This window comes from Corvus kubaryi, unplaced genomic scaffold (genome assembly GCF_017639235.1).
Source record: "Corvus kubaryi isolate FWS band 111438036 unplaced genomic scaffold, C.kubaryi_AGA036_p1.0 71, whole genome shotgun sequence".
Classification (NCBI taxonomy): Eukaryota; Metazoa; Chordata; class Aves; order Passeriformes; family Corvidae; genus Corvus; species Corvus kubaryi.
In genome coordinates, this window is record NW_024582059.1 from 3,539,233 (window position 1) to 3,555,447 (window position 16,215).

At 36.9% G+C, this 16,215-nt stretch overlaps 1 protein-coding gene across 2 annotated transcripts in view; it reads left to right on the forward strand.

The window, feature by feature from the left end:
* Positions 1-16,215, forward strand: part of SEC24B (SEC24 homolog B, COPII coat complex component) — a 45,985-nt gene that overhangs the window by 7,421 nt on the left and 22,349 nt on the right. The window contains exons 3-5 of one of the 2 annotated variants that reach the window (XM_042049667.1): positions 7,497-7,682; positions 12,416-12,520; positions 15,488-15,568. In XM_042049667.1, coding sequence (XP_041905601.1) covers positions 7,497-7,682; positions 12,416-12,520; positions 15,488-15,568 — 372 coding nt within the window. The remainder of the gene's footprint in view (positions 1-7,496; positions 7,683-12,415; positions 12,521-15,487; positions 15,569-16,215) is intronic. The other variant, XM_042049668.1, reaches the window with a different exon arrangement.

The following is a 16,215-nucleotide window of genomic DNA, read 5'->3' on the forward strand; positions in this document are numbered from 1 at the left end:
GGTGTGCACACTTTCTCCAGGGGGAGGAGTGTTTTTGGGAGTGTGGTGTGTGTTGGGGAAGCCTTTGATCCACACAAGACAGGGAGGGTGAACACCCACCACCAGTGGCTAGAAGCTGGGTTTTGAGCTAGATAAGAAGCAGACCCTGTGGAGGCAGGGTGATATTTTATGTCATGCCAGTTGTCCTTCTTTACACAACTGTCACGCTTAGGCCAGAGGGTGTTCATCCCTTCTGATGGGGCATAACTGGCTCAACTGCACTGACGTGAGAGGCAGCGTCATGTCTTAGAAGGGATCATAAACCATCAAAGACCCCCGACGTGCCCCCAGACTCAATTTCTGAGGCCTTCCACCAAAGGACTGGGCATGGTCCACAGTATTGCAAAAGACAGTGTAAAACTCTCCCGCCTGCATGCAAAGGGAAGTGCTTGGACTTCCCTTGTACACCTGAACATGATTAACCCATTGAACTCTGTTGTGTTGGGCTCCCACCACCAAGAAGACCAGAAGAAGAGGACTAACAGGACACTGGATCCCCAGGTGGTGATATCTTTCTATTTATCAAACACATAAAATTTATGTATATTCCTTTTCCAAGTTAAGTATAGCTGGCCTGTCCACTTCAGTGAAAATCAGTAGAATTTTGTCCCATTTGGGTGGTATGAGGCACCTCATGATACGAGTCCATTCTCATCCCCACGTGCTATCCATGCCTGTTATCAGCTGGCTTGTGGCTGCCCAGTGCCCATGCCATTTGCTGAAACCTCATTGGTGAGTTAAGGTGATGTAACAGCACATGCTTTACTCCCAGACACATGTACAACACCTACAGAAGTGCAGAGCGCTCTGGAGGCCAGGCTGTCTTCTCCTTCATTGACTTGGAGAGATCCAGGGCCCTCAGAAGTTCGTGGTTTCTATGGTACCATTTCCCCCATGCTGCACAGGGAAAGCTCACAAATACGATGTCTACCACATTTGCGAGTTCCTGGATGTGTTTGTGATGATGTTGGTATTTCTTCACTTTTTCTATGGCCGCTGCTTCTAAAGATGTGTCAGTACACTCGTACCACACAGTCACATCCACCACGAATGTTTGGATTTCCTTCACAAAAATTAAGTCCGGTTTGTATAACCCATTGCTGTTATCTCTTCTATGTGGTTCCTGAAACACTGTCCAATCTTGCTTTTTTGCTTCCTTTGATAACATTTCACATAGGTAATTGTGCCTTTTCATTCTTGTATCCTGTGCAATTGGGCAGTTCCCAGTGAAATGAGAGCATGTTTTATTCTCAGCCTGGGAGTGCCTGCAGGATTTGAGGTATTTTTCTTGTCTACCCCTTGCCACTCTCTTGATGGGTCTTAATCTGTCATCACTCTCTTTCTCTCCCCTCCCCTCTCCTCTCTTTTTAATTATTCTCTCATTACTTCACATTTACTGTTAAATAAAATTCATACCACTGAGTTTGGCATATGGTCTCATTTGCACCTTAATTCAGGCAGAATCATCTCTCTAGTAATAGTAATAATTGTATCTTAATAAACACACATGCATTTTCTCACAAATTTCAGGGAAAAAGGGGAGCCCTACATGGGTTTGGAGTCAGCTGGAGGCTTTTTAGTCAATAGTTTTGATAAGCATTTGAAAGAGTTAGGAAGTTGTAGCTGATTTTTGTAGGCAACAACTTGATAGTTTTAGTATGGATGTAGCTATAAAGTTGTGAAGGTGCCGGTTGAGGGCAAGTATTTTCAGTCCTCACTGGTACTTTCAGCTTCTGTTTTGTAGGAAAACTGAGTCCCAGTTCATGGGATAGTACTTAGTACTACGGAAGCATGGAAGAGATTAGAGATGTGGGAGTTCTTTCACATTGAAACATCCTGCTCTGCAGATGAGAGAGCAGTGGTCTGTGCAGGAAGATTCTGATTTTCTTTCTAAACTGGGAATTTTCAGACTTCACGGAGTTTTGACTTGTAAGCAGTGCCAGACTATGGCTTGCTTTCTCTACTGAAGACAGATATTAGATAGCTGTCGGTTTCCTTTTTAATGCTAAATATTTTGGATTATGGTGTAACATTGAAACTGTTTTAGGAGTCCTTGTAACTGAGGTTTTCTCAGACCAAGGACTTAAGAAAGAATATGGCCTTGGTAAAGCTTTGGGAAAAGCAATTAGGCTTAAATGAAGCTCATCCAATCCACAGTTTGAATTTAGTTTCAATATTGTTTCCCATGTGCCCAAGGCTAGGATATAGTGTGTCATGCTCAGTTCAGTTTTATACTTTTAATATTAGTAGATTTGAATTCTGTGCTGAGGAGTGCTCTGTGTAATTTTCTCCAGTATTTCAAAACCATGAAACAAAATACCGTTTAAAAAAGAAAAATAGGGAGCTCCTTGAAAAGCTCCTGAAGTTACTGTCATTTCGTCTTTGAGCATAAAAATGAATTCTTTCAAGGACTGGCCAAAGAAGTTGACTCTCTGGAGTGCAGAATCTGCAGCTGGACTTGAAGGAGTGCAGGTATCTTTCCAGAATAGCACAATATGCAGTAGGCGTCCAAAAACAACTTATTGTTTGTTGACACTGGTAGTGTTTTATTTTAATTTCAATGCTTGTTGATTTTATTTCCTGTGGAGGTGTCTTGAGATGATTTGTTCATAGCAATTTTTTTTGTAATGAGCAGCTGTTTTAAGGGTGGAACAGTGGAGCTGACCAGATGGTGAAGAGCAATATGAGCAGTAGTTTTATTTTTGAACTGTTCAATGCTGCTCTTAAGGGTGTGATTGAATTAGTACATGGCCTCAAGAAGAAGTAGTAATATTACACTTGAATTTTGAAGAACTAATGATAGACTTGGCTGTGGCATGGATGCTCACTTTGCAGTTATGAAAACAAACACTGATCCACTGTTTCTGTTACACTTGGGTAATACTGCAGTCCTTGGTTGGTTTGCCAGACTGTACGCATCAGTAGTTAAACCACATTAAAACTCTTTATGGGCTTGTGAAGCTGCTGATAGAAGCATGCCCTGTGCTTCATTGCACAGTGGACAGGTTTCTGGAAGTGAATTATCTGGAAAATAATTTCTTTTTCCTCTGAATTCTGGTTCAGCCTCAGCACATAAATGATACTGTATTTGCTGACTAAGAAAAGCAGATAAAGATAGCAACTGATAGCAAGGCTGAAGGAAGAGCTGTATGATTTTATTACTAACTCTTGAACACTTTAAACCATTTTTGATGCCTGGAGCTAAACAAACTGCCTCCAATGATATCTGATTTCTTTTAATCTAGAACATCTTTGACTAAAATATATTAAAAATCCAATTGCTACAACACCTGGATAGTAAAATACATAAATAATTACAAATAAATGCATAATAATAAAATTGTAAAGTAATTACAGTAATTGTTTGATCCTGGCATAATTTGTTTGCTTTTGAGATGCTGAGATGCTTTCTAAATTTCCCAATGTAATCTTACTGTTCTCAAAGGCGGTCATTTTATATATAGTATTCTATTTGTTTTCAGCCTTTAAGAAAAGGAGTTGGATTTTGAAAATTATTTGCCAGTTCTTGTACATCCTTGGAAAGTGTCTGGATACAATACATAAGGAGCACAGGGAAATAATGAAATATCAGTTGGGAGGAAATTTTCTGAGTATTTCATACTCCCTGCTTTCCCCAGGAAGAAACAACGATGGGAAACAGTTGTCATCTGTTCTGTGCATAGTTTTTAGCTAAACTAGTTTAAAAAAAAATTAAGATACGCTGAAATTCGTAAGTGCTTTCTGTGACTGTTTGTGTAAAGAAACTTGGATACAGTATCCTCCTGTTAGTAACGGTGCCAGTAAGACAGTTTGCTGTCCTTGCCCCTGTGCTGTGAAAGATGACCCTTACAGTCTTTCAATTATAAATAAGCAAATTGCAGAAAGACTGTCAGTCAGGATGCTACAGTTTTGATGTATTTTTCAAAAGCACTTTTGTACAGTCAGCCCTGAAAGCTCTCCGTGATGAAAATGAAAGCTTTATGTAGAGGAATGATGTGTTAATAAAGTTTGTGTGTTCAAATAGGACTTACTTAGGCTGGTAACTTAGGCTGGCAAGATTTTTCAGAAGTTGTTTGATTTTAATTGTTTTTTACTTGAATCAAAAAAGTAGTCACCACTGGACTTAAATTGGTTTCTTTAAAAATCCAATTTTATGTATAGCCCTGCAAAGCTTCCAGCATGTTAAATTTACTAAGGTCAACCCCCTGAACTTCTGTATGCTGTGTCCTAAGGACATAGAACTGCAACAAAGTCTTCCTGAAACTTTAGCAGCCCTTCTCTGAAACAGCTGAAGTATTTTCGGCGAGCTTGCTGAGATTTCACTAGAAAAAAACAAATTTATTTTAAGAGGGGTTTTTTTTGCTGGTAGTTGACTGCTCTTGATGAATAATAGCCACTGAGAATAATTTGCTTTGCAATTTGAGATTCTTCTTGGAAGTTTACACTAGTTTAACCCTGCAGTATCACCCCCTTCTAGCTTTAAATTCTGCATTTCAGCAGAACAGTGTTGGTAAAAATCTGTCCAGGAGTGTTATGCTATTTAAATGACATACTCTGTATTATTTAGGCTCATTGTCTTTCTAGGTCAGTAGTTTTCTTTAATGTTTTTCCAGCTTATTTCAGCTGCAGTCGGAGCACTCTCATTATTCTTGGTACTCTCCAAGTTAGCATGGATGTCAGCCAGGATGCCTGAATTTTACTGGACTCCTCCCTGAGGAGAGGGAGCTGGAGAACTCCTTCTGTGGATATATGGCAGGGGTTTCTTTGCATCCTGGTATGTATGGACAGTCTGCTTGAACAGGAGACACTCTAATTTCATTATCTCACGGACATAGTTCCCCTTATGTCAGATCAGGATGTAAAGTCCTTGGTGCCCCAGTTCCGTGGGAATGTAGGCTATAATCCTGTAAGCCTGCTAATATAGGTGTGGTTGAAAAAAGGGGAAGGACTGCAGCCAGTACTGAAAGTCAGGAGCAAAGGATGCTGTTGAAAAAACAAGCTGCAGGGAGGTGGTACCTCTCTCCTTAGAAATTGTATGTTATGTTGGGTGTGGGTGTGTGAGGGATTGCAAAGGTTGTGAGGGCAGGAAATCAAGATCACAGCTGGAGCAACTCAAGAAGGATAATTCTTGCATCTCTTCTAAAATTTTGAGGGGATGGTGTGGTGATACTTTTTAACTATGACCTCTAGGTCTCAAGTTAGAAATTAAATTATAACTTTGTGATGATGTATAGGGAAAAATGATGAATTACACTACTAATCTGCTCAGTTCTGATTCTTCCTGTAACATGCCTTTTAGCTGTAGATCTTTATACTTGATCATTTTTAGTGCAAGAGGTGTTCATGGTTAAGACGCATGAAGTTTTGAAAACTTCAGTACACATTGAAGGTGAGAGGAGTTGAATGTGAAAACCAGAAAATACTGTGTCATTGAGAATGGGGTTTATATTTATCACTGCCTGAGACAACTCTTGACTTCTCATGACATCAGTTGATGGGACTATTATATGGCCTGATTGTGTTTGTCCTGGTTAAGTTGATGGGAAACTTGTACTCTAAACTGGTGTCAGTCCAGCTTTGTCTTGAGCTAAAATAAGCAATCCTAAAATGATCAGTACTTATATGACAGAATGCAATCTTCTCATTGGCCAGAGAAAAAAAAATGTGATAGCATAATTTCTGTAACCATGGATTGTTTCATGTGGTGATAGTTACCAACAATGTGTTTTTAAATGTTAACTTTGTTCCAGTGTTTCCTTTGGTCTTGGTTGCTTACAGCTTTCAAAGCCTTTACAGAGTCACCAAATAAAGTTTAACATTTAATTTTGCAGGTTGAATTTTTATACAAAGAAAAAAATACATTTTATTTCTCAGAGTTTTAAAACTTTTTTTTTTTTTTACAATGCATTTAAAGGATTCATGTAATTTTGAAGGTAATTGGATAACCTTTGTTTGAAAATAGATATTAGTACTTGGCAGGAAGGTATTACATCTTCAGCTAATCCAGGTGTAAATTGGTTTTGGCTTTGAGCATGTGACACTGACATTACAGCATTTAGCACTCTCTACACTGGTGCTTGATGCTGCCAGCATTGCTATATTGACTTTGAAATGTGGAAAATACCATCACCCTACAACAATTCTCTGCTACAAAACCTGGATAAGCATGTGAATGTGGCAAAGAACTTCCCTTATTGTCTTGCATATCTTACTTGAGGAAGCTACTGTAATAAGAGCATTCCTGCTGGCAGATTCTGAAGCTTCCATGGGGAATCTGCAAGACAGTGGGTAGAAGCAGAGGTTATAGCAAGTACATCTCAATAAAAATGCTCTGTATGTTCGTTGGAAAAGGACATAATTTTGATTTTGATAAGCCTTGGGAAAAAGCTGTATATATGCTCAACATCAGAATTGAAAATTGCAAAATATATAAAAGTTCCCTTAAGATAATAAAGATGTGTGCTGTTAATTTGACTGTAAATAAGAAAAACAGAAGGATCATTTTAAGCCACCTCTTCTTCTTCACCCTATAAAGGAAACCTCAATTTGCCCATAAAGTTCTTTGAGATATCACCTCCCATTATTCAAGGAGAAGTCAAGGGACTCTATGAACTACACAGCTATATGTGCAGAAGAAGCAAAGTTAATACTACCTCTGCATCCTCTAGCAAATTCTGTAACTTAAACAAGTACTGTACAAATGGTGAATTTTGTTCTTGCTTAATTTCTGTGTTTACTCAGTATTTTTGGTAAAACAATTTCCTTCTTATTTTTAACGGCTTGGTCTGTCAGGGTTTTTTTAGAAAGAATCATAATACAAGTTTTCTCAATTTATAAGCAAAGAGCAACCCTTATGTTGTCCTTGTCTTTGAACTGGACTGTGTCAAATCTCTCAAAGCATTAATCTGACCTTTTTTAAAGCAGGTTATATCTAGTCCAGATGCCTAAAACACATCAGAAGTTTTGTGAAATACTCAGGGTTGATTGAAACAGATTGCTTGGAATATGAGTCTCATAATTGAGTACCCAAATTGCAAAGTGTCAGCACTGCAAGGGAGGCATAATATTGGTCTGCTGCACAAGGTTTCCTCTCGTGGGAGGAATGTTGAGGGGGGCCTGTTTCAGGTGAACTACATTCCACTTATGTGGGAAGAGTAACTTGTAAAAGCACAGAGTTGAGGGGATGTAGCAAAAATAAGCTTCAGCTTAGTCTTGCTTTCACTTTTTTGCTCTTAGTTGTCAGAGCAATTTGTTCGTTATAATGGAGTTTTAGCACTATAGGTATTTAATTTTTTAAAGCAACCAACCTTTCCATAGATACTCGTTTGAAGGCATCTCTCTTTGAAGTACTGTATTGTTTTTTGTAGATACTGTGAAATCAAATGCGATTGCTTGTGTTGTGTAATTGTCTGTGCAAGTACATACAAAGGGTTCCTGCTTTCTGCTGTTGTTTTCAGGTGGCATTGACTCTTCACAGCCCGGGCACTCAGTGAGCCAGAATGTTCCATTTGCCAAGCCTGGAGCTGGAACATCTGCTTCCTCTGCTGTGATGTCGTCAGTAAGGTCGCCTGCTCCAAGCCTGTCTTCAAAGCCACCATCTTCCCCATCTGTTACACAGTCACCAGAGCCGGCCCTTCAGGAAGGTACTAATAGGGAATGGGAAGTTACAGTACAGACTTCTGCTCTATTCCACATGCACACATGAATGCTGGAAGTTTTATTGCTGCTGTTCTGTGTTTGACTGGAGTACATGTCTGGCATCTCGTCAGGCTCCCTTAGTGGTGGTGTTTTATGTCAGCTTGTGTTTGATTTCCTTTGTCCAGGTGTTGTCTTTGGCTTGTTTGTCTTGTTGGCAGTCTTACATGTCTCTTGCTCAAACAAACCTTCTTTTAGTTCCCTTATTCTTCTAAAAAGCTGCTCCCTACTTTTATTTCATAGAAGAAGGTCTAAAATTTAGCTGTTATAATTAGTCTGTATTGAAAAATGAAGTGTAAACTAGAAATTTGCTAGTTTGTGTGCGGAAACAGTGGGTTTGAGGATTAAGTGCAAACTGGTATAATTCTTTTCTTAACTGTAAGTGCCTGTGGAAAGCTGCTGCAAGAATTGTGGGAAAACAGGAGTTTTTGTATAAGCTCCTTCCTGTTCTGATGTTGGCAGCATCTTAACAAAGAATCATTTGGCTCCTGAGCCTTCTTCTAAATTAAAATTTACACTGATGTTTTGAGTTGCCTCTTGATTGTTACATGTTTCTGTATATAGTATTCCAAATCTAATAGACTGCATGAATTTTTTTTTTTTTTGGCCGTGTTTTCTCTTAGCAATTTCAGAATTTTAAATTCTTGCAGATAAAGAACTCTGCATGAGGGGTGGAAGTAGGCATTAATTTTGTCCAGAACAACGTGATATCTCTGGAGTTCAAAATGATTGTCAACTGCATGTTGTGTAATTGTTGCAGTGTATTTTTTTATTCTTAAATTGCAAAATCCTCTGTCGTAAATAACTAAATTACCCCTTTTCCTCCATTTCCTCCTTTTTCTGGTAGAATGCAGCCTACAGGTTGTCCATAAATTATTTCTATATATATTAGAGGCAAAAAAATAATTGTTCATTGCTATAAAGTCCTATGTATGGTGTATAATTTTAAGGAAAATATGTCAATTTTTGGAACTGTGGATCTTGCACAGTTTTATAGTTGATTTTGGTGCTAGATAGACTTTGTATTGTAGGTGTGCTTGCTAGAAAAAAGTGTTGCTTCTTCTTCCAACAAAATTGCAAACCATGTTTTTAATGAGAAAAAAGATCTTAGCTTTTTAACTGTGATTGCTTTGATGTGCAATGTGTGTGTTCTGGAAGTGATTCCTGTGGAATCTGTGAACCCCTGGTACGGCAGCTACAGATCAGTGAAGTGGCTGCTGAACTCTTTCCTACATTCAAATGCTTCCACTAAGTGAAGGTCTATGCAGTAAGTAGCTGAATGAGCACACTTTAAGAACAATATGTTGGCAGTATAAAGATAAGTTGCCAGGAGTTTATATTGATCTAATTTTATCCGTTTACATGTCGTCACACTTAAGTTTCTATGTTCAGATGATGGTTTTATGAGCATTGGAAGACTTCGAACTCTTAATTAGTTTCATTTGAGGAGTCTGAAATAAGCAACGTACTTTTGCTTTTTCTATCAACAACATTTTTGTCAACAATTTGTGGAAATGATCCTACTGAAAAAATAGAACACATACTGAGTATTTGCCTGGGTTAGAATTCCAAGTAAGTTTCCCATGCAGAGATCAGATGGATGTTTTTTTTTTTTTAATTTAATATTTTTCTAAATTATAGAATACCATTGTCTACATAAAAGCATTGTGAAAAAAACAGTTGGAATTAATTTTTCAAGAGAATTTCATTGTTTTAGGCTCCTATTGGGGCATTCCTATAAAAACTAAAAAATTCTGATTGTTTATTTGGCTATGTTCTAACAGGACAAGAACCTTAAAATGTATTAAAGCCTATTTAATCTTACATAACTATCTGTAGAAATTTAATGTGCACTTTATGTTTTAAAGGCTTTTATGGTATGGGTGATTGAACTTAAAATACCTAAAAAGTTGATTTATTTCACAGGCAAATGTGTCGTTATCCCAATTTATCTTCTGTGTCCTGCCACGTACATTTCTAGGTGTCTAAATTATACTGGGATAAAGCCTTGGGATGCAATATTATTATATCACAGGTACACTGGTTGCAGGCTTTAGAAATTTCCAGTCCAAGAGATTTGTGATGATTTAAGTTCTGTGATTGCATTTTAGGCCAGATTTATGAAATAATCTGACTCAAAATAAATAATGATTTCAAAATTATCTTTTGCAGTTTTAAAACTGGGAGATTTTAACATCATTATCAAATCTGTAAAAGATACTGAGTTGTCACAACAGAAAACATGATTATGCACATGATTGCACTTGGAACTGCTGTCTGCAGCCACCCATTGGCCTGCTATTGGCATTGCTGGACAGTGAACTAGAATGGGAGACTTTTCCCCCTGAAAATGACTGTTTAAACTAGGTTATTTTTTAGCCAGATCTATTCTCAGGAGCGTTTTTTTGGCTGGCAGTGAAAATAAATCTACGCAAACTCATAAGGCTGGTAAGAGTCATACCAGCCCTGTCTTCACAGCATTCATAGTGACATAATTTAAAATTTCTAAACTTCTGTGTCACTATCATATTTTTTTAATCTCTTCTGTATTCTTTCTGAACACCTGCATCCTTAATGTATGTGACCAGTAACTGGAAAAGCAGGAATTTTAGCAGTAGAAGATTGTTTGTTTGGGGCTTTTTTAAAGTAGTCAAAAGGCTTCAAAGGAACATTGATAGAATGACTAATCCAGTCCTTTTCTCTCATCTGCACATGCTTGGAATTTTTGCATTGGCATGCACTTTCCAGGTAGATATCCTTTCTTTCTTCTTCCTGTCCATGTACATGATGTTTATTAGAGGTCTGTCTTTGCACTCTCACACTGGGCACATCTACTTTTACTTTGGTTCTTGCTGTTACAGTGCAGCCTTTCTTGTCATCCTTTTTTCCCCTTTTACTTGCATGTTAATTTTTTTAAGGTAGGTTTTATTTTTTTCTTTCACAATAATGCAGTTGTCCTGTTTTATTCCTCAGCAGTTCTCCCAGGTGTGACGAAAGACACAGTCTGTTAGCTCTACTCTGTTCTTGCACAGATAATGATTTTCTTGTATTCTCCTGCTCAAGTACATCCAGTAAATTTATAAAAGATGGGACTAGAAATTACTCAAATTAGCCCTGTGTTTTATCAGTATGGAAAAACTGAAGCACTGTATCTACTCAGTTGCCCTTGGGATGATTTTTCAGTCATTATTGTGACTATTTGAATTATAGAGAAATTTGATGGGAATTGTACAAGTGTTAATGCACTAGATAAAGGAGTATTATGCCAGTTTTCTTGCACCAGTCTCTCTATGAAAGTTCACCTCAAGAATGTTGTTACAAAGTTTTGCTTTGTTTTGTTTTTGCTTCCAATATTTGGGTAGATACTCTTCACCTTGATTCTCTTGGGGTTTTTTAAGTGAAATTAAAGTGCTCCTCTTGGGTTCACTTGCTAACCCTGTTTGAAAAAGCCATGAAACTAACAGCGTTTATAGGCCGTGTTTTAAATAAAGGTTGATATAGTTGATTGAAGTCGTGGATGGGCATATTATTAGTTACCATCATGGTATCAGATTATGCATAACATAACACTTCTGTAGTGCTTTATAGTATTAAAATAAAGAATGCTACTCAGTGGTACAGTGGTGCCACAGTACTTGTATGGGGGAAGAAACCCCAAATTCCCCAAAATTTGAAGAGTTTTGAATACTTAGGATATTTTCTTGCCATAGCAATCCATTAGATTGATAAGAGAGAAACAGTGATCACTTGCATTTATTTAGGATGACACTGCCTGACTAAAAGCATATTTAAAATCCTTGCTAACCCTGCCTTGTAACAAGAGAAACGTAAGATTTCTTGGAGATGCTGAAAATGCATCAATAAGAAGTAATGTAGGAAATTAATTATAAGCCATTGCTGCATGCTTTACTCTGTTTTAAAGTGCTATGTTTATGTGTTGCTTTTGTGTATTGTTCACATATGTTTAGAGTAGATACTGTAAAAGCAAACAATTAAAAAACTAAAAAAACCCTGATAGGTTGTACTGTGAAGGTGACAGCAGTAACAGTTGTTGCATTGGCACCAGATGCTAGAAGTGTATGGTGTAATCACATGCTTATGAGCCCAAGTTTAGGCGCTCATGTAAACATAAAACAGCCCAAATTTTCATGTTTACCTAGCTTTAATTTCACTGATTGTGTTGTGCTCTCTGTATGTGTGTTTGTACTCTCGCATGTGGCAACAGCAGTATATTTCAATCATTTCTGACAGAATTCCAACATGAATTGTTCTTGTCTTAAATGGGGCAGGTGTGCCAAGCAAAAGTAAATACTAAACATTTCCATAACATAATTTAAATTTATGTGGAAATAACTCCTTTATTTCCATGTATTAATTTATGAAAGCACTCCACTGGACAAACTGGTATTAAAAAGATACGTAGCAAGTCTGTGTGTTTAACTTCCTGATACACATGCACATACACACATATAAAATTATCTGCTAACTTCCATGTGCTACTAATATTTTGCTGAACTAGCCCACTAAAAACTGCTTTTAGGGTTGTAAATTTAACTTTTTGCATGTTGGGATTTTCTCTGGAAGAGCTAATTTCTCTCACTTTTAATGCAATGATTTGTGACTTTCGTTTCTTGTCTTTCCTGTCCGTCTGACTCTGATGTTTGTGCTTTCCACTTCACAGGCATGCAGTATGGTGGATATGTTAATAATCAAGCTAGCACTGCACCAGCTCCCTTGTCATCAAGTTCAGATGATGAGGAAGAGGATGAGGAGGATGAGGAAGCAGGTTGGCTTTAGCTTTACACCAGTACCTTATTCTCTTTTCTACTCAAGGTTTTCTCCATATTTCCATCCCCTGAAACTTTTTCTTCCTTTAAAGAGAAAGCATTACTCTGACTCTTCAACTTGAAATTTCCCAGGTGTTACTAGTATAGTAAACAAAAAGAACTTCAACAGTGACCAACAAATAGGTCCTTTTTTTTGTCATGTTAATATCAGATGTTTTATGAATCTAAAAAAGTAATATTTACAACTTGCAAGACTCCCGTATTTTTAATATTTTGATTTGCAGTGAGTTTTAACAGAAGATAACTAGCTGTAGAACTTAGACTGATTAATTGCTCAGGTTAAGCAACCAGATGCCATTTGTATCATTACACTAAACAGTGTTTACCTTGTTTCTCATTCTATGCATAAGGAAGTCTTACAATTAAGGTAGTAAACACTGAGAGGTAGTAAGTGTGCTTTTAAAGACAGTAAATTAATCTGTGCTGGTTTTTTTCTTCTTCTAAGGTATGTGTCTCAATGGTCAGGCACTTAAGTTCAGTTAATCTGCTTGCTTTGTAGGAAAACTTAAAAAGTTTGTTGATTTTTTTTTTTAAAGAAGCGGTTTGTCCTGATTGGTTGAAGTGTTACATACTTGGTTGCAAGGATTTTGCATGTCTTTTGTCAGAATGACCTGGTTTTGTGAGTTTAATGTTTCTCACCAGTTTAGTTTCTTCAATTATGGTAACTTATTTTCTTGGAACTTAGAGAAGTCTTTACTGTCTGCATGAGTGGTAGCAGTATAAAAAGCTTTTTCAGATAAACATTGGACTACTACCCTTGTTGATAGATGGAGGTAACAGCGCATACCTTGTACAGCTGGCTTTTAGTATTGATTGGGAATAGGAAACCGTTGTAGCTTTTTCTTTAGTTTTATAATTCATGTTTTCAGAAAAAAATCAGTGCCATATAGTTCAGAGTTTTATTAAAATAATTAAATCATCAACTAGAATACTGGGAAAATAGTGTAGTGTACTCATAATAATTCTGTGAAGAATGGAACAAACCAGTGATGACATCCAGGTCATAATTAAGAACAGTGTGTTGGGTTCACATGCTAAGGTTTCTTTCAAATGATGTTGGTTGGTTTTTTTTATCAATTGTAATCTTTCTCTCCTTTGTTCCCTAAACAAAGTTTCATACTCCCTACCATCATTCTCTCTCAAGTTCTGTACTTCACTAAAACCTGTAGTCTTGGAGGTATCATTGCATTTAAATTTATCTTAAGGAAAAGAGTGAAAGGGCACCCAGATTCAATACAGAAGCTACCTGATTAATAAGCAACATCCTGTTCTGTGCCCTGTCACCAGGAGCTAATGCAAATCCTAAACAGATTTCAGTAGACAAATTTCTGGCTCAGACTGTCACAGTGGTTTTATGAAAAATAGGTTTTGGAGATCTGGTTGTTTGTGTAACTTCTCAATTATTTTGTTGACGTAACAAAAGTATATTTTAACTTTTCTGTAGTAAGACTTAGCTTTAAAAGCCTTAATCCTGATCAGGGTAGAAGTCATGAATCTTGTTTCCTTCAGGTTCTAGAATAGAAAATAAAATCTTGCAATTATGTTCTTTTGTAACTTCTGGGATTGAAAAAAAAGAAAATTTACAGTGAAAATCTGAAAACTAAGATTGTATGAGTGTGACAGCATTAAATTTTCCTTTAAGTAATATATTATTGTTAGTGGTACGGATTTTTTTTAATAGCTTTTCTATATCTTAGTTGAATGCTTTAAAGGCAAAATGCTCAAAAATTATGTATGCTGTCAGGATGGTGCCATAGTATTGCTTCGTCCCAAATGTTAGTGATGTTATCTTTTCATATGCAGGAGTCTCTTTACTTGGAAATTTCAAATATTCCACCATTGAAGTTCTCCCTTGAACTACTTCCAGCTTTGCAATGGGATGTGTGGTCGTGGTTGATCCTTCTGAGTAGAACAGTATCAGTGAATCTTTTGAGTCTGTTCTGCCACAAAAATTATAAATACAGGATTTTCATTTTTTTCTTAACTCTTAAATAGACACTTTCTTTTCTATCGCACTTCATGGCTTGGTGTGTTTTAAAGAGCAGATACCTTTAATCTTCTTGGCCCTTTTTTCTTCAGAAATAAATGGATGTGAAGTGGCATTGGAAGATATGGTTTAAAATAATTTTTTGTTTTGCAATATGTTTTACAATAAGATATTAAAGATCTGTGCATAGGTTGAACTGAAAATTAATCAATTGAGTCTCTTGAGCACTAACAACTAGCTATGTGCTCATTGTGCTTTTTTGTATCTGTCAAGTTAACATTTGGTACTTACTTTTACATAGTTACTTTTTACTTAGCTACTCTTGGCTGAGCCCAAGTTTTTACCAACTGAAGCTGAGACCTCTTGTCCGTGATAATGAAAAGTAGAATCTTTAGCCTGGAAGGAAAGCAAGCTGTGAATTAGAACAGTACAGAAGGGAGGGAAGAATTAAATACGTGGCAGTTTGGCTTGAAGGTGGGGTGGTGGATAATCACTCTGAAGACCGTGGGAATCTTCTGTTGTTTGCAGTTGTGATGAAAGTCATGAATGGACTGTTTTTAAAATAAGCATGGCTTCAGTTGGTGTATTCTAGAAGTAACTTTTGGTTTAATAGAAAAATATTTTTTTATTTCAAGAAACAACTTTTTTCATTGTTTCTGTCTTTTCCCCATTGATCTCTCTTGCTGTTTGTTGGGCATGTGCTTGTTTGTTTTTAGTATCATGTTGATTATACTTTCTCCCTTTCCTCTTTACAGTGGTAATAGTTTTCAAGTCTTAGAGCTGAAGTGGTGGGGTTTTTTTCCCAGGATCTTTCTTGACAGTTTCTTATCAAAGGTTTAAAAAAAACCACTCAGTCTCTTATTTATCAAAAATTTGCCGTTTCTGATGTACCTAAAGTTAAACTATTTTCCTCCCCCAGCACTTGATAGTTCCTCTACTACAAGCAGTGCCTCTCCTGTTCTGAACAATTATGATGCCCTGGAAGGAGGTGGCTATCCAGGTAAGATGTTTGTTTTGAATTATTTATTTAAGTACTTAAATGTGGTTTTTTTATTATTTCTGGTGTTGTTATTGTTAATTAACAAGTAGATGAAAGGTGATGCCTATAAAAGGAACAAGGGAAATCATCAGAGAAAACATACATGCCTATTTTAATAACTTTTCACATTTTTAACACTGAAGTTCATATAACGATTTAATAAAACTTCCTTGAATCATGTCATACTTTCCACTGTAGTATTGAGCGTAGTGCTGAGTATATGCTAAGTGTGAAAGCGGCATCTTTTTCTAGATTATACTGTATGCCTGATTGTGCTGTTGACATTAGGAGCTGATAATAGTGGCTGACACATCACAGAAGTTTTGGGAGACCAACAATATCAGCTTGCAGAGATGCTTGGATCAGGTTATTTTCTTTTATTTTTCTTCATTTAAAGAAAATGGCTGCTATTTTGCTTACTCTTAGCTCTAAAAATATCAGGACTGTCTGGTTGGTTCTGAATGAACCCACTGGCTGACTACCTTGGTCTTGAAATCTGTAGAGCTGCCATATTATGAGCAAGTGGAAAAGATGCTATTCAAAGTATTTTATCCAGTATTTTAAATGATAATTGAATTAATTTGGAGGGCCTACCCCTCCTGGCTCTT